Source organism: Phasianus colchicus, chromosome 2 (assembly GCF_987193195.1).
Source record: "Phasianus colchicus chromosome 2, bPhaCol1.hap1.1, whole genome shotgun sequence".
Classification (NCBI taxonomy): Eukaryota; Metazoa; Chordata; class Aves; order Galliformes; family Phasianidae; genus Phasianus; species Phasianus colchicus.
Window position 1 is genome coordinate 109,914,813 of NC_143437.1, and position 17,544 is coordinate 109,932,356.

The 17,544-nt window shown below is 53.2% G+C and overlaps 1 protein-coding gene and 1 pseudogene across 2 annotated transcripts; one reads left to right on the top strand and one right to left on the bottom strand.

The window, feature by feature from the left end:
• Positions 1 to 1,748: 1,748 nt before the first annotated feature.
• ANKRD66 (ankyrin repeat domain 66) lies at positions 1,749 to 6,999 on the top strand. 2 transcript variants are annotated; one of them, XM_090136665.1, is made up of 4 exons: positions 1,749 to 1,955; positions 2,034 to 2,059; positions 2,284 to 2,543; positions 4,689 to 6,999. In XM_090136665.1, exons 1-4 carry the CDS (start codon positions 1,793 to 1,795, stop codon positions 4,867 to 4,869), a joined length of 630 nt encoding a protein of 209 aa, XP_089992791.1. In that variant the 5' UTR covers positions 1,749 to 1,792; the 3' UTR covers positions 4,870 to 6,999. The 2 variants fall into 2 exon arrangements, with proteins under 2 accessions (XP_089992791.1, XP_031460792.1); XM_031604932.2 differs by lacking the exon at positions 2,034 to 2,059 and having other exon boundaries at positions 1,749 to 1,931; positions 2,315 to 2,543; positions 4,689 to 6,845.
• A 2,020-nt stretch (positions 7,000 to 9,019) lies between these two features.
• On the bottom strand, positions 9,020 to 9,990 carry LOC116236303 (taste receptor type 2 member 40-like; annotated as a pseudogene).
• Between the last annotated feature and the right edge of the window lie 7,554 nt (positions 9,991 to 17,544).

The window sequence follows — 17,544 nt, forward strand, 5'->3', positions numbered from 1 at the left end:
GAGCTCAGGTGGGACGGAGCCCCCAGGACGTGCAGACAGCCCTAGCAGCGCACACACGGCAGCACCCCGCCCCACTTCGCCTCTCCCGGTGCCGGGCGCTCCCTGGATACCCGAAGCCACATTCGATGACCTCGCAGTTTCCCTTTCCTCCCACCCAGCGGAGCCGCCCGGCACGGCCGCGTCCCCCCGGCTCAACTGCACCCCCCCCCCCCCTCCTTATCCTTCCGCATGGATTTGGGTAGGGTAAGAAGGCGGCTGTGAGCTCGGTGTGACCAGAGCTCCTCCCCGACCCTCTCAGCACCGCCGTGCCCCCGCCCTCGTTGCCCACGGGCAGCGCTGCCCGTACCTGCTGCGGTGTGCCGGCCCTCTGCTGGGCGCCGTGCGCGCACGGACGGACGGACGGACGGACGGACGCGTGCCGGGCGCTGCCGCGGGGGGGAGGGACCAAACTCCGCCTCACTTCCCAGCCGGGACGGTGTTTGTGGGAGAGGCTTTCCCCGAGCCTGGAAAGGAAGCGAGCTCGTGGGAGCTGCGCCAACACGCGCGTCCCGTGGCTTTGGGGAGCACGGCGTTGGGGCGGCGGGTCTCAGGGACGCTGCAAAATCCGGCTTTACAAACCGGGGTCAGCATCCCGTTAGAAGTGAGCCCCGCTTCTGAGAGCCGTTTGTGGGGCGGGTGGAGCAGCTCGGGGCCCCGCTGTTATTGCGGATGTGCCCCGTGCGCTGTGCGCCCTCCGCTGCGCTGACTGGCAATACGCTCAGTGGGGGCGGCACGCTGGGAAAAACCCCAAATCCCATCACAATAACAAAAGAGAACTTTGAACGTTGCCAGCAGTTTTTTTCCCCTGTAGTTTTGTTTCAGTGAAGGGCTGGAAGCATTAAAGCATCTCGTTTATTGCCAAAGAGAGCCGTTGGAGGACTGCTCCCACAGCTCTGCTTCACTACAGAACAGGTTTTTCAGGGTCAGCAGGAGGCAGCCAGGAGGAGGTGTGTGAAGGATTTCATTAACGGGGATCTTAAAGCCAATGGCACTGCTGAACCCAACTGAGCAGCACCAAAATCCATCAGTATCATAGAATCATAGGATCACAGGATGGCCTGGGTTGCAAAGGCCCACAGTGCTCCTCCAGTTCCAACCCCCTGCTGTGTGCAGGTCGCCAGCCAGCAGCCCAGGCTGCCCAGAGCCACATCCAGCCTAGCCTTGAATGCCTGCAGGGATGGGGCATCCACAGCCTCCTTGGGCAACCTGTTCCAGTGCCTCACCCCCCCCCCCACTGTCACCTGTGTGACAGTGCTGCAGCACTGAGGGACACGGCCAGCGGGTTTGAGCAGGAAGGGCCCCCAGGCCATCATGCAGGCCTGCAGTGCACAGGACAGCACAGCTCCTCAGCGCTCAGAGCCCCGTCCCCTGGCCTTGGCTGTGTGCAGGACGGGGCAGCACCACCTCTGGGCACCCTGTGCAGTGCCTCACTGCCTCCCTGCAAGCAGCTCCTTCCTTACATCAACCGAAATCCGCCCTCCTTCAGTCTGACCCCGTTTCCTTTGTCCTGCCACACAGACCTGCTAAGAGTCCGTCCCTTCTCTCACGCAGCCCTGCAGTGCTGCGGGCCGCTCCCCGCTCTCCCCGCTCCTTCTCCCCTCCAGCAGCCCAGCCGCAGCTCTCAGCCTGCCTGGCAGGGCGCTGCTCCATCCCTCGGTAGAGCTGGCGCTGTGCCGGGATCCGAGCCGGAGGGCGGCGCTGCAGGGCAGACAGCGGGCGGTTCCCATGGCCGCCCCGCAGCCGCGAGCGCAGCATGACGGAGCTGCACCAGGCCGTGGCCGCGGGGCGCTACGGGCGGGCGGAGCGGCTGCTGCGGGCGGAGCGCTGCGATCCCAACCATAAGGACGCGGACTGGGCCGACTGGACCCCGCTGCACTGGGCCGCTGCCAGGGGTGAGGGCACCGATTGCTGCGGCGGCAGCGAGCCCTCTGCACCTCCCAGTACTTAAAGCGGGAGGGAAAACTGCTCTTTACGGGGCTGTAGGGTAGGACGAGGGGAGCGACGTCACGCTGAGCTGCGGGTTTGGTGTAGCGGCGGTGGGGCGCTGGCGCTGCCCGGAGCTGCGGTGCCCATCCGTACGGTGCCCGAGGCCGTGGATGAGCTCTGAGCTGGGGGCAGCCGGCCCGTGGCATTGGGGGGTGGGGGGCTCTGAGGTGCCTGCTGACCCAAGTTCTGGGGTTCTGTTCTGTTCTATGATTCACGTCCCCATGTTCGAAGAGCAGATGAGGCTGTGGAGGTGCGGAGCCCTCACTGTGCGTCTGTTCCCCCTCCGCAGGGCACGTGGCGATGCTGCGCCTGCTGCTGGGCCACGGGGCCCGGCCGTGCCTGCGCAACGCTGCCGGATGGACCGCAGCCCATTGCGCGGCCGAGGCGGGGCGGCTGGCAGCGCTGCGCACCCTGCACGCCGTGCACGCCCCTATGGACGCGGCCGACCCGTTTGGGGACACCCCCAGGAGGCTGGCGCAGATCTACGGGCACACCGAGTGCGTCAGATTCCTGGAGATGTGAGTGTCCTGGAGTCTGAGAGCCTGGCATCACGGCAGCACTGCCTTGGGGGGGTCCTCACAGCACCCAGCCCCAAATCCGTGGGCTGGGTGCCCCCAGCTCAGGCTGCCCGGGACCCATCTGTGGCCTCGTGCACCTCCAGGGATGAGCATCACAGCTCTGGGCAGTGCCAGCACCTCACTGTCTCAGTAAAAAAGTTCCCCCTGACATCTAATCTAAATCTCCCCGCCTTGGGTTTGAAATCGTTCCCTCTCTCAGCTGAGCTCTACTCACTGATTTGGTGAGTATATTTTTATCAGTGCAAAAGCAGCTTAAAATAGATCTGAAGGCTCAGCCTGTCTCATGCTGCCCACGTGCTCTAGGCCTCAGTGGGGCAATGCTGGCAGCACCAAGCAGCACATGCTGGCCCATAGCTCCTGGCTTGGCACTGCTGTGACACTGTGCAAAGCAGCACCCTGAGGGGCTGGGAGGGGATGGAAGGGGGACTGGGGTGGCACTGATAGGCAGTGCACTGCCTCAGGGCTGGGGGTTGGATGGGGATTGGATGGGGATTGGAGGCAGGTTGGATGGGGATTGGCATGGGGGGGTTCTGGGAGTTGGATAGAAATTGGATGGGGGTTGGATGGGGGTTGGCATGGGGAGTTGGATGGAGGTTGGATAGGGGTTTGGATGGGAGGTTGAATGGAGATTGGCTGGGGGTTGGCATGGGAGATTTCTGTGGACTGGATGGAAGTTGGATGGGAGCTGGATGAGGGGTTGGCGGGGGGTTGCTGGGATGATTGACAGATCAGTTGTTGTAGTGATGGAAAAGGTAACTGGATGGTAGGCAAGGTGCTTGACAAGATGACTGACAGAGCGACCGACAGGGTGAGTGACATGATGATTGATGTGATGATTGACATGATGATTGACATCCAGCCCAATGCCCTCATGAGCACAGAGACAACAGCCTAAAGCGACTCGTGCAGCTGCTGAGTGGTGTTTTGTGATGAATGACAAATTTGAGGTGGAGAAGGTGAGCAGCCATGTTTCAGAGCTGGCTGGCTCTGGATGAGCAGTGGCTGTAGCTGCAGCACAGCGTGGGGCTATGTGTGTGCTCCAGTGCTGCACAGTGCAGATGTGTCCCCTGGTCACTGCCTTGGCTGCTTTGGGATGTAAATGTGAGGGATATTGTGTTACATGGAGTCCCTGTCAGGATGGAGTATTTGCCTGCCAGGCAAAGAGGTGCTAGAAAATGCATTTTTAAAGTAACAGGCGGAGGGGCTGCGCCCAAGTATCGTTAACAGCCACAGAGGGGGGCTCAGGTCAGGTGTTGGCAGAAATGCTTTACCCAGAGGCAGTGAGACCCTGACACTGCCCAGAGCTGTGGGGGCCTGAGGCCATGGCTGGGCCTGAGCTGATGGGCAGGAGTGGGGCTGGGGGCTGAGAGGTCCTTTCTGACCCAACCAAGCTGTACTTTTGTGATTGCATGGGCACCCAAACCCTTCGTCAGCCCCAGCTCAGCCCTTCCTTCCCCCACCAGCCCCTCTTGCAGGCGCGGTGTAGTTTGCATGGACATGCAAAGCATAGAAACCCTTCAAACGCTGAGTGACCTCTGAATAACAAACTTGGAATTTGCATCAGATTTCTTTATATTTTCTGTACCGGTGTGGCTGAGGACTCTCAGGTTGCCTGAATGGGAGATGAGCTGAGAGGTGACCTCACTGCTCCCTGCAGCTTCCTGAGGAGGGCAGTGTGGGGGCTGTAGGTCCCTGCCCCAGGAAACCACAGCAAAGTGTGTTTATTTCTAGGTTGCCAACTTGATCATTGTCATTCAGTGTAGATGTGGGACCGTATGTGTTTAAGAGAAAGCACACGAGTATCACAAAACCTGAGAACTTCTATAAATGGCAGCTGCTACCTCCCTGCTGAGTTGGGTTTGGGGTCCGAACTGCACAGATCCTCCCTGTGGGTTCCCACCTCCATCAGGCTGAGTGCCTGGGGTGCCACGCTGGGGCGGTGGGGCAGGCTGGGTGTTTCTCATGGATTGTTGATGATGATGTGCTGGCTGTGCCAACACACAGTGCTGTTTCCATGGGTGTGCTCAGGAGTGCCGTGACTGAGCTGTGCGCGGGGTTTGAAGATAAACTTCCTTTCTTCCCCAGAGCAGAGGTGGAGAGCAGAAACTACCGTCAGACAGCCGTGATGAGGGGGATGCCTTTGGACCACGTGGATGAAGACTGGGAACGCAAGAAAGAGGAGCTGGAGAGAAACCCACCATGTGCCCAGCGCAGCTATGCAACCTCTGCTCAGAAGAAGATGCAGAGGAAGAGAAGGAAGCAGTAGTGTCACTGTGTGTTTGGGCTGCTGGGAACTCACAGTGCGGAGCAGAGGCACTGGAGCATCCCAGGGGGAAACCCAGGTGGGCAGCAGCAGAGCTGGCCATCAGAATGAGCCTCTGTGATGTGCTGCACGTGCTGTTGTGCTCATGGGGTGGGTAGGAGTGCTTCTGCCTGCACTGTATGCATCAGGTCTCAAATATCAGAATCACAGAATGGCCAGGGTTGGAAGGGACCTCAAGGATCACGAAGCTCCAACCCCCCACCAATGCAGGGCCACCAACCTCCACATTTCACAGCAGCCCAGGCTGCCCAGGGCCCCATCCAACCTGGCCTTGAACACCTCCAGGGATGGACGGGGCATCCACAGCCTCTCTGGGCAGCTGTTCCAGCACCTCACCACTCTCTGTAAAGAACTTAATGAATAATGCAGAATGTGCTTAAATATACAAATGCTCTAATTCAGTCAACTGTATACAAATGTATAGAAATGAAATTTGCAGCACTCACCCATGTTGCATGGGAGTGAAATCCTTTTGCCCCCGACTGGCTCAGGGACTCTGACATCTGGTGATGCCAGTGCCCTTTCTGTGTTGGCTTCCAGCCTCAAGTCACCTGTGGGCCCTGGGGGCTCATAGCCCCAATGCTGCCTCTCTTTCCCTCTGGTGGCTGCTCCTGCTGAGGGGTGATGTGACACAGCTTATTGGGAGCAAGGAGCATACTGGGGCCTTTTGTGAAAGCATTTGGGACCATTGTGTTAAAGCAGCAACTACAGGAGCAGCAGCAGGGAAGGAAGGGAGGTATGGTGCCTGTTCTGTGGGGGCCATGTAGCAGCAAGGGGTCCGGATGGCACTGAAGATCTGCCTCTCTCAGGACGTGGGTGGTGCATAGCATGTCCCATTGACAGAGTGGGACCCAGCAGAGTTTGGCAGCTCATCTGGACCTGATCCGGACAAAGCCATGAACGATTCAGGTTCTGCTCTGTGCTGGATCTGATTGCTGTGTAGCCAGCTGTGCTGGTTGCATGGCTGCTGGCAGATTCCTGCTCTGCTCTCTCCAGTGCCCCCTCACTGCAACCTGGGGGAAAAAATGGGATGGAAGAGCTCCTGGGTTGAGATAACAGCAGGGAGATCAATTGCCACCACTGGCAAAAAATGTTGACCTTGGCAAAATTAATTTATTGCCCATTGAGAAAACAGAGTAGAATAGTGATAAACAAAGACAAAACTAAAATACCTTTTCACATGTCACTCTTCCTCCTAGGCTCAACTTTCCCTCTTCATTCCCAGCCCTTTCACCTCCTCCCCTCTGAGTGACACAGGGGTGGGCAGTGGGGCTCACACCTCCTCACACTCTTCCCCTGCTCCAGTGTGGGTCCCTGCCATGGCCGCAGCCCTTTGGAATAAGCTTCAGCACTGGCTCTGCATGGGTTGCAGCACCAACTGGCTGCTGCTGGGCTCACTGTGCCCTGCTGTAGGGCTGCTGGACCCAATATGCGTTTTCCTAAATGTAAAACACATTCACAGTGTAAAAAACATTTAGGTGTGGTAATAAAGGACGTGGTTTAATGGGGAAATATTTGTGGTAGGTGGACGGTTGGACTGGACGATCTTGGAGGTCTTTCCCAACCTTGGTGATGCTATGGTTCATAGAATCACAGAATGGCCTGGGTTGCAAAGGCCCACAGTGCTCATCCAGTTCCAACCCCTGCTGTGTGCAGGTCGCCAACCAGCAGCCCAGGCTGCCCAGAGCCACATCCAGCCTGGCCTTGAATGCCTGCAGGGATGGGGCATCCACAGCCTCCTTGGGCAACCTGTTCTGTGATTCCCGAGTATTTTACAGAGCCAGAGTCCACTGGTGGAACCAGGCCTAGTAACATGGCAGCAGCAGATGTAGACTCACCGAATCACAGGAACGCATCGCTTGGCTACTGATAGTAATTTATCACAGAATCACAGAATCACTAAGGTTGGAAAAGACCTATAAGATCATCCAGTCCAACCATCCACCTATCACCAATGGTTCTCACTAAACCATATCCCTCAACACAACATCCAAACGTTCCTTGAACACCTCCAGGGAAGGGGACTCCACCACCTCCCTGGGCAGCCCATTCCAGTGCCTGACCACCCTTTCAGAGCAGTAGTATTTCCTAATATCCAGCCTGAACCTTCCCTGGCACAGCTTGAAACCATTCCCTCTAGTCCTATCACCAGTTATACGGGAGAAGAGGCCGACCCCCAGCTCGCTACAACCTCCCTTCAGGTAGTTATAGAGAGCAATGATGTCTCCCCTGAGCCTCCTCTTGTCCAGACTGAACAATCCCAGCTCCCTCAGCCGCTCCTCATAAGGCCAGTGCTCCAGACCCCTCACCAGCTTTGTTGCCCTTCTTTGAACACGCTCCAGGGCCTCAATGTCTTTCTTGCAGTGAGGGGCCCAGAACTGGACACAGCACTCAAGGTGCGGCCTCACCAGAGCTGAGTACAGGGGAACAATTACTTCCCTACTCCTGCTGGCCACACTACTTCTGATACAAGCCAGGATGCCATTGGCCTTCTTGGCCACCCAGGCACACTGCTGGCTCATGTTTAGCCGAGCGTCAACCAACACCCCCAGGTCCATTTCCTCTACACAGTCTTCTAGCCACTCCGCCCCAAGCCTGTAGTGTTGCTTGGGGTTGCTGTGGCCAAAGTGAAGGACCCGGCATTTGGTCTTATTAAACCTCATCCCATTGGCTTCAGCCCAGCTCTCCAGCCTGTCCAGATCTCTCTGTAGGGCCTCGCTACCCCCAGGCAGATCAACACTTCCAGCCAACTTGGTGTCATCCCCAAACTTACTGAGGGTGCACTCAATGCCCTCATCCAGGTCATCAATAAAGATATTGAAATGGACAGGCCCCAGCACCGACCCCTGGGGAACACCACTCGTGACCGGTTGCCAGCTGCATTTAGCTCCATTCACCACCACTCTCTGGGCCCGGCCCTCCAGCCAGCTCCTTACCCAGCCAAGAGTGTACCTGTCCAAGCCACGGACTGCCAGCTTCTGCAGGAGAATAGTGTGGGAGACAGTGTCAAAGGCCTTGCTGAAGTCTAGGTAGACCACATCAACAGCCTTTCCCTCATCCACCAGGCGGGTCACCAGGTCATAGAAGGAGATCAGGTTGGTCAAGCAGGAACTGCCCTTCGTGAACCCATGCTGGCTAGGCCTGATCCCCCGGTTGTCCCGCACTTGCCGCGTGATCTCCCTCAAGACAATCTGTTCCATAACCTTCCCTGGCACCGAGGTCAGGCTAACAGGCCTGTAGTTCCCCGGGTCCTCCTTACAGCCCTTCTTGTAGATGGGAGTCACATTGGCAAGCCTCCAGTCTTCTGGTACCTCACCAGTCAGCAAGGAGCGCTGATAGATGATGGAAAGCGGCTCGGCTGTCACCTTCACCAGTTCCCTCAGCACTCTCGGGTGAATCTCATCCGGCCCCATGGACTTGTGACAGTCCAGTTGGAGTAGCAGGTCTCTGACTGTTTCCTTCTGAATCGTGGGTGGTTTAGTCTGCTCCCCAGCCAAGACTACCAGGTCAAAAAGTGGAGTACCCTGAGGATAACTGGTCTGACCTTTAAAGACAGACGTAAAGAAGGCATTCAGGACCTCTGCCTTTTCCTTATCGTCAGTAGTCACATTCCCAGCCTCATCCAGTAAAGAATGGAGATTCTCCTTAGTCCTCCTCTTACTGTTGATATATTTGTAAAAGGATTTCTTGTTTCTTTTTATCCCAGCGGCCAGGTTGAGTTCGAGCTGGCCTTTCGCCTTTCTGATTTTCTCCCTGCACATCTTAACAACTTCTCTGTACTCTTTCTGAGTCACCCATCCCTTCTTCCACAGGAGGTAGATTCTCTTTTTCTCCCGGAGCCTCAAGAATAGTTCCCTATTCATCCACGCTGGTCTCCTTCCCCGCCGGCTCATTTTGCAGCTCAGGGGGACAGCCAGCTCCTGCGCCTGTAAGACTACCCTATCTCAAAGAATTCTTCAGATCAAGTGATAACAATAATTAATTCAACTCACAAGAACTTAATTCAATGATTTGTTTTACTTTAGAAGAAGACAGAAGACCTGTATCACCCGCAGTGTCCTGAGGACTCCATTGGAGATGGCAGGACCTGAGCTTAAGAACAAAGCATCAAAGTTTTGGTGGGCTGCCTGGTGCATTCTTGCACTGTGCACAAGGCAGAATCCTTAGCACTATCCTTTCCAATTTGGGATTGCTAAAAATCAGAATAAGGGAATGAACGACTGGGAAAGCATATTGAAGGACCAGAAGGAGTAACGTCAGGAGATTATTTTCATTGTTGTAATACACTGTTGAGATCAAGATGATGTAATTAACACAGTAGATGAAGAAGAAGGACAGAAGGGATTTCATGGCTTTGATGTGGGCAGCAGTGCTGAGGCTCCTGGCGGAGCTGTTCTGCATCTTGTGCTTGTGTCTGCAGAGGGAGAAGAGGAGGAGGAAGGCAGAGAAGATTACCATTATGAACGCCATGGAAAACCCAAACGTGCAGATTAAAACTATAGTGCTAAAATGTTCCCTTATTTCTTCGTTCACTTTCCAGAAAATCCCATGGGTGGTGAAATTGGTGCTCGTACTGTTCTCTTCATCAGTAACTTGGAGGAAAGGGCTGCAGTTGAGCAGGGACAGAACCACGGAGCTCAGCAGCAGCCATGGCACAATCCTGTCGATTTTGGCTTTCAGGTAGATGAAGAAATGGTGTCTGAAATTTGCAATTTTTATACAGTAAAAAGCATAGAGGCAGGCAGAAGTCCACAAGTTGGAAGAATTTAAAAAGCACAGAAAAATTGCAAAGGTGAGGGATGTGCCTGTATGTAAAAGATGCTGGGGAAAAAACACTGAAATAATGATGTATATCCACGTGGTGCACAAATACCAAAACCTGAAGCAGCCCAGAAACAGCAAGATCTTCTCATTAGAGTTCATGCTTTTCTTTTTGAACCATGCCTTGCAAGACTCAGCCACAATGAAGGAATTGATCCACATGCCGGCCAGCGCCTGGACGGTGAAGACGACCACGAAGGCATTAGCAGATGAAGTTGTGTTGTACCCATGCTGCTCTGCCATCCTGCACCAGGGGAAGCTCTTCTGTGCTGGAGCTGAGGTCAGCTGGGATGTGTGTCCTGCGGGAGGAAATGGAGCTTTATAGGGCTGGGGGGGAGCTCAGTGCTGCTCTCAGCTAGAGCATTGCAGGTGCTGGGATGTAAATGTGCCAGGTATCCCCTTACCCAGCATTGGTGTCAGCCTTCAGCATTTGAATTCCAGCTCATAACAGGCAGGCAGTGTGAAACTGTCAGGCAAAGTTCCTCTAGGTTTGGGTTTGAGAGGAGCCTGGCATGCTGAGAGCAGTTACCGACCAGATGGCAGCTGATGCTGTGCTGTAAATCTCAACAACCTGCCATCTAACTATGAGAAGGAAGCTGGCAGCTCTTCCTCTCTGCACCTGTTTCCTGGGGGCTATAAATGCTCCCTGAATATCACTGCATGCTCCTGTTTGCATTTTTTGTCACCGAAGAACTAGTTAGAGCATCAGCATGCTGAAATTCTGTGCAGAAGGCCTGGGGTGCATCTCGGCAACAGAGCACATTCCCATAACATCCATGCTGGTGATGCAGTAAGCAGACCTTGCAGTTCCTCAGGCTGCCAGCCCGAAGCCCTTTCCTTGGCAGAGGGCACTGCTCCTGTCCCAGAGCTGCTGGCATCACTCAGGATGGTGCTGGAGGACGTGTGAGCAGACAGGAGGAGCAGAGTTTGTCTCTGGAGAAGTCACAGAAATCCTAAATCATTCCATAGCTTCTGATTCCTACAGGGGTTCCATGCAGGCCACTCTAAAAGTTGTTTGCTGTGAGAGTGGTGAGGTGCTGGAACAGCTGCCCAGAGAGGCTGTGGATGCCCCGTCCATCCCTGGAGGTGTTCAAGGCCAGGTTGGATGGGGCCCTGGGCAGCCTGGGCTGCTGTGAAATGTGGAGGTTGGTGGCCCTGCCTGTGGTGGGGGGTTGGAGCTTTGTGATCCTTGAGGTCCCTTCCAACCCTGGCCGTTCTGTGATTCTGTGATTCAGGCTGTGTGCCAGGTCGGTGTATGGCTGTGTCCTGTAAAATTGCCATCTGCTCAGCATTTCAAGGTTCAACTTTAGAATCACAGAATCACAGACACACCAAGGTTGGAAAAGACCTCCAAGGTCGTGCAGTCCTACCCCCACCACCACCATTTCCCACCAAACCACATCCCTCAGTACCACATACACACAGTTCTGAAGCACCTCCAGGGACAGTGACCACGTTACTGGGCAGCCCATTCCAGTGCCTTTTTGATGGTTTCTGCCTGTCAGTACTTCCCAAGGCACTTACCAGTGCAGGACATGCTGTGAGCACAGGCAGGTGGCACTGATCAGCCTCTGGAATGGACTCCTGGAGGAGATGCTGCTTAACAGCACTGTTTCCTTGCTTCTATGGTGTTCCCATCCTCGCCTTCACCTTCTGCCTTGGGTTCAGGAGGAGCTGGCATTGCAATTATCTGCCAGTTTGGAACCGTGCTGTCTACATTTCAGACCCCAAACTCTGTTGAAGCCAGAGGTGAGGATGCAGTGTTTTTAGGTTAGTGGGAGACTGTCAGTCATCAGGTGGGGAATTACACCAAGTTGTGTCAGTGACTGACTTGGGTGTGTTACTTCTCTGGGTAGCTGAAGATGCTGATGGAGGCAGCTGAGAAAGGACATGTCTGAAGAAAGCTCAAGGAAATTGGGGCAGTAAGCACAGTGCTGAGTTCAACTTGTTCAGCTGCTCCTGCGCGGGAGCATCCTCTGAGCTGAACCAAACCCACACCAACATCACACACATGCAACTCAGTCACAGAGCCCTCAGCAGCAGCTCTCGTTCAGCTTCTGCTTTCTGATTTGTGCTTATCTGAAGGAAGCTGCTTGGTTTCACACTACCGTTGGCCAAGATATGAATCTTTAGTATTTTCAGTTCTACACCAGGGCTTCAGTGACATTACCTGGGACAGTCTCATTTCCTGGCAGCAGCTGTGATCTGCTTTGTGCTCTGAGACATGTAGTCTCATTGTGCTGCCAGAGCAAAGGATGGGATGAAGGATTTTTGTCTTCATACATATGTGAGGAGAATATCAATTTTTTTTTGGGAGGAAGTTTTCCAGGCAGAGGGTGGTGAGGCACTGTTCACAGGTTGCCCAAGGAGGCTGTGGATGCCCCATCCCTGCAGGCATTCAAGGCCAGGCTGGATGTGGCTCTGGGCAGCCTGGGCTGCTGGTTGGCGACCTGCACACAGCAGGGGGTTGGAACTGGATGAGCACTGTGGGCCTTTGCAACCCAGGCCATTCTATCATTCTATGGTTCTATTTCCATTTTGAAAAAAAAGGTCTGCAGATGAACTGTCTGTGCTGGGACTGTGCCTGTACAAGGGCAGGCATAAATAAAGATGTTACACTAGCATACAGTGTCTGGGACCCACTCAGCTCTGCATGGGGAGTTTGGCATTGAAAAACAAAAGTACCAAATAAGAGTCTCATCTGCTGTGTTTTTTAAGCACAGACGATGTAGATCAGCTGCTTAAAACACAGCTGTCTGTTGCCAGTCCAAATCCATCTCCTCTGGCACAACTCTAGAATGGGAAAGGATCTCCCAGGCTGCCATATCTACCAGCCTATGTGGGTATTTTACCCCTGGTGAATCACAGATGGCACCAGGTACCTCTGTTTAAGCAATGGGATGGATGCACAGCTGTACTGGGGCCCAAGACACACAGCACGTACACAGGCACTACAGGGCACACATTTGGTTTAATGGCTTGAGTCTGAGCTTAGTTCTGGCTCGGGTGTGTGAAGCTGGAATGGACTGCTGTCTCCATGACCATTGCCTTTCCCCTTTGATCACATGAGAATGCCTGCTGAGCAGCCTATGTTAGCCAAGCAGTTGTGCTATCAGGTGTGTAACTTCTGCCCACATCCCATTCCACCTAAACACCAACTACGATTGAAATCCATGCTGGTTTCAGGATACATGGCTGGGAAAAATGGTGAAACTTCTTTGGGACAGACGTTATGAAATTGTTTAGGAAATCCTCATTCAGCCCCAGATGCCCCTTTGGAGAAGACAGGACTGGTGAGTTGCAGTGTGCTGATGGCTGTTTGCAGAGTGTGTTTGGGCACTTACTGGTTAAGGAGAGATGGGCTGGCTGGGGAGGTGGTGTTGTCTTTCAGAAAAACATCCTGTAGTTCTTGGTATGTCACGCAGCCTAAATTGATGTTTATCACATTTCAGAAACAGAAAGGCTGCTTTTTGAAGGTGTTATACACAGAATCACAGAATCATAGGGGTTGGAAAGGACCTCTGGAGATCCACTTTCAGTAGTGGACCCACATTTTCTGTAGAACAGAAAAGTTCACAACTGGCTCACCTGCATCCCGGGGTTGCCTGGTTATTATTGCCTTGTTTCTGAACTCCACCATCTCATCACTGCTGCATCCCAAACTGCTCCTGGCTGTCCCTTCCCCAGCCAGCCCTTCCTTGTCAGTGAGAACCAGGTTCAGCAGCACATCTCTGCTCATCGGCTCTTCTGCTGCTTGCATCAGAAAGTTATTTTCAGTATGGGCATACTGGAATGTGCTGCAGCTGTAAACAAACACCAGCGAGAGTGTTGGTAAGGCTCACATGTTAACACAAGTAAGTTTGCTTCAGCAACAGCAGGAGAGAAGCAGCTGCTCTGAGAAGAAGCTCCTTCAGATGTCACTTTTCCATTCCCTGCATGGTGTCTGAAGGATGGGTGATAAGCACTTCTGCTGTGGCAGCATCGCGTTGCTTGCACTGTATGTACTCTGGTTTCGTGCAGCTCTCTGGGCTGCTCTTGTAACATTTGCTGTCCAGATCTGCTCTGCTCGTGCTGTGCTGCTGTTGGCCAGACAGAGTGACACATCTTGCTACCAGTGTGACTGCAGTCCCAGAGAGGAGCTCGATGCTGACTGGGCTGATTTAAGCAACATCATTCAGTCTGGCTGACATCTCTGGATAACCAGGGCAGGAAATCATGATTGCAGGAACACACGTGTTGCTCTGCTGCACCCTTCAGGTATTTTCTCTTCATAACAGCCCCAGCTCGGCACAGGTTGCAGGGAAACGCAAAGAAATTTTTTCAGCCAGGGGGTGGAGAGGCACTGGAACAGGTTGCCCAAGGAGGCTGTGGATGCCCCATCCCTGCAGGCATTCAAGGCCAGGCTGGATGTGGCTCTGGGCAGCCTGGGCTGCTGGTTGGCGACCTGCACACAGCAGGGGGTTGGAACTGGATGAGCACTGTGGGCCTTTGCAACCCAGGCCATTCTGGGATTCTGTGAGTCTATGAATTAGAAATGAGAGCATTCAGAACATTCTGTCTTCTGGTTTCCATCTAAGTGTAGGGACTACTTTAAAGTTTGAGTTTGGGGCTGGTAAATGCAGGGGAGGTCTGTAAGATTTTAACACTGCGTTACCACTGGTTGACATCTAAATTGTTCAGACTTTACTCAGGAGCTGAGAACACACAGCAATGTGCCAAAGCTCTGAGCGATGCCCTGGATGTGCAAAGCCTGCCTTCCTTTCTCAGCCCTCAGTTTATCAAGCAAGATGATGCTCTCTCCTGATGGCTCTGACCTATCCCTAGGATTTAGAATCATAGAATCATAGAATCATAGAATAGCTCAGGTTGGAAGAGACCTTAAAGATCACGGAGTCCAACCACAACCCAGCCATCCTACCCCAACTCTAACAGCCCTCCGCTAAATCACGGCCCTGAGCACCACATCCAAATGTTGTAAACACACCCAGGGATGGTGACTCAACACCTCCCTGGGCAGCCCATCGCAGTGCTGTAGGATTTTTTACCATCCAGTTAGGGTCACACTGACTGTGTTCACATACTGTGGGATAAATGGGAAGTGCAATGCAGCCCCGACATAGAGAATTATCAGTAGAAGCATGCCCCTTTTTGTAGCGTTAGAATGCCTTCACTTGAGAGGGGATGCCAACTTGCTGACACCCAGACCATTGCTGAGCCATGGGTGAGGCATTCTGAAGGGGCACTGTGCAGTGAGCTTTATTTTGGTCTTGCCTAATCACAAACATCTGATTTTTGTCTGGGGTTTGCAGAAACCTCTGCCAAACAATGATCGTTTCCTTGATGATCTCAATACCCCATATGATAATGAGTCAGCCCTGCTCTATGGGCCGTATTCTTTCAACACCAGTTACAACACCCCTTTCACCACAACAAAACTTCCCGAATTTTCTGAGACTATTGGGCAAAGGTTGGATTTCTGCAAGGTTGTCCTACTGAGGCTGAATGCTGTGTACAACTGCAGTAAGTTCACCTTCTCACACATGTATTTGAAAATCAGCCTTCATGGTAACACAGGTGGGGTCACATGAGAGGAGCAGAAGCACTGCACCATTGGGATCCTCTTGCAGTCCTAAAAGATAAGATAGCTCTTATGCAGCAGCAAGCTCCATGGTGACCAAATGGCCATTTGATTATGGAATACCATTTGAGTGAATTGGGAGTTTAATTGCTTTTGTTCTCACAGATTTTCCTTTAACTGTAATGGTAACTATTTCCTACATGATGATCTCATGCTGTTCACGGTAAAATCTTCAAGCTGTAGGAGTCTGGAATTAGACTGGAATTAGAGATCAGTGCATTTCAAGTTCCTTGTTCTGCCTTTGCAATGTTTGATAAGGCAGGTGGGGTCGGGAGCATGAATGGGGAAAAGCGTGCTTCCCAGCTTCACTAGCAAAGCAGGAATGGCAATACTGCAGCCACTGCATAGTACTGACCTACTGTCACCATATATGCGAATGTTCCCACTGACTTCAGCAGAACTACTCATGTTTTACACCCTGAAATGAGAAATGGGCCACAGAACCACATCCTGACAGCCTGAGAGAAATGATGGGTGTCTGACTGGGAGGACTGGTGAGCAGAGGCTGAGGTGGTTCACACGAGGACGTACTCAGCTGAGTGGGGAGAAGAGATGATATGGTTCTTTGGGGAGAAAACATCATTTGTGAGTGGTGACAGAGGTGTGAAACTCTCTGTTGTTTTCATTTGTATTAAGAACATATTTCCTGAATGTTCCTGAACACAGCATGGAAGCATTCTGGGATGGGGTTAACAGGAAAGCTCTGACTTGAGACTGGCAGACATAAAAGACATTACCCCATTCCTGGCAGCTTTGAGCCTCACTTTCTTGGGCTGCAGCTCTCAGGAAATATCGGTATCCATGGGATGGTGCAAAGCAGACAGATGGTGCTGAGTGGGGCCGTGTTGGGCAGACTGGGGGATGGAGGCCATGCTTTGGTGGGTAACTGTATAGATTTTTTATTTATTTATTTATTATTTTTTTTTTAATGGTCATTGGACTTTACCATGCTTTTTATAGATGTGGAAAGGGAGACACACAGAGATAAATAAGTTATTAGAAGGACCCAGTCCAGGTCTGTCCAAATAGGAAGCTGAGTTTCACACCAAACAGAAAAGGCAGACACTTGGGCGGGATGCTCCAAGGGAGGAGCAGCATGAGGTGGTGTTGGCAGTGCTTATTGCCCAGTGCAGGGCCTGGCTGCAGCCTGCAGCTCCCTGGTTCTGGGAAATGTGCAGGCAGTGGGGGAAGCAGCACCTGGCAGTGAGGAGAGGGTGTTCTGCTGCTCTCATCCTGCAGGGGTCCATATTGACGTGGGTGGAGGGCACTCAAAAACCAGCATGTGGAAGACCCACCAAGAAGGGAGCAAAACAAAGAGGAGGACTTCTTGTTGGTGAGGAAAAAGAACTCTCTTGTTTTTAGAGGAACAAGTGTGCCTGTTGCTTTGTTGGCCATACTCTTGTGGTTTTCAGGATTTGCTGACCCCAAGGCTCTGGCTGCATGATGGAGCACATGGTGCAGGAGCTGATGCATGACTTTTGCTGTTGCAGCACTCAGCTTCCAGGCAGACAACAAACAGTGCACCCATGGGTGCAGCCATAGGGCCTGGAGAGCCCCCACTGCCACGCAGATGGAAAATGCATCCCCTGTGGAGAGGTGATGTGGTGAGCTGTTTTACACAAAGCCCTTTGCTGCTCAGCGGTCTACAGGAAGCTGATTACAACTGGAATGTACAGACTGGGGCTGAGATGGACACTCAGAAGGGAATTGTAGAATGACAGAATGGTTTGGGTTGGAAGAGACCTCAAGGATCGTGAAGCTCCAACCCCCCGCCACAGGCAGGGCCACCAACCTCCACATTTCAGAGCAGCCCAGGCTGCCCAGGGCCCCATCCAGGTCACGTTCAAGGCCCAGGTTGGGTCCTGGGCAGCCTGGTCTAGTATTAAATGTGGAGGTATCACATGAGGTACTACCCTACCCATAGGTGGATTCACAGTCCAAATGTGAAAGAGGGGACAATTACTTCAAATGCATTAACATGCATAGGGATGGATTGGTACAAAGCCGTGGTGGCTGGAAGGCAAAGAAGTCTGTGTCTGTGGGGGAGCTGGGTCTCTCCAGGAAAGGCTTACTGGGCACAGCTTCTAGGCTGAGCCACAGAACCAAGGCCTGGGTCTGCCAGGACCTGCTGAGCCACAGAACCAAGGCCTGGGTCTGCC

What these genes read in the sequence shown, in the direction of transcription:
- ANKRD66 (XM_090136665.1), top strand. Translation starts at nt 1,793, where the DNA reads ATGACGGAGCTGCACCAGGCCGTGGCCGCGGGGCGCTACGGGCGGGCG. An exon ending in GACGTCACGCTGAGCTGCGG is followed by an intron (nt 2,060 to 2,283) that starts GTTTGGTGTAGC and finishes GGAGGTGCGGAG; the next exon opens with CCCTCACTGTGCGTCTGTTC. An exon ending in TGCGTCAGATTCCTGGAGAT is followed by an intron (nt 2,544 to 4,688) that starts GTGAGTGTCCTG and finishes TTTCTTCCCCAG; the next exon opens with AGCAGAGGTGGAGAGCAGAA.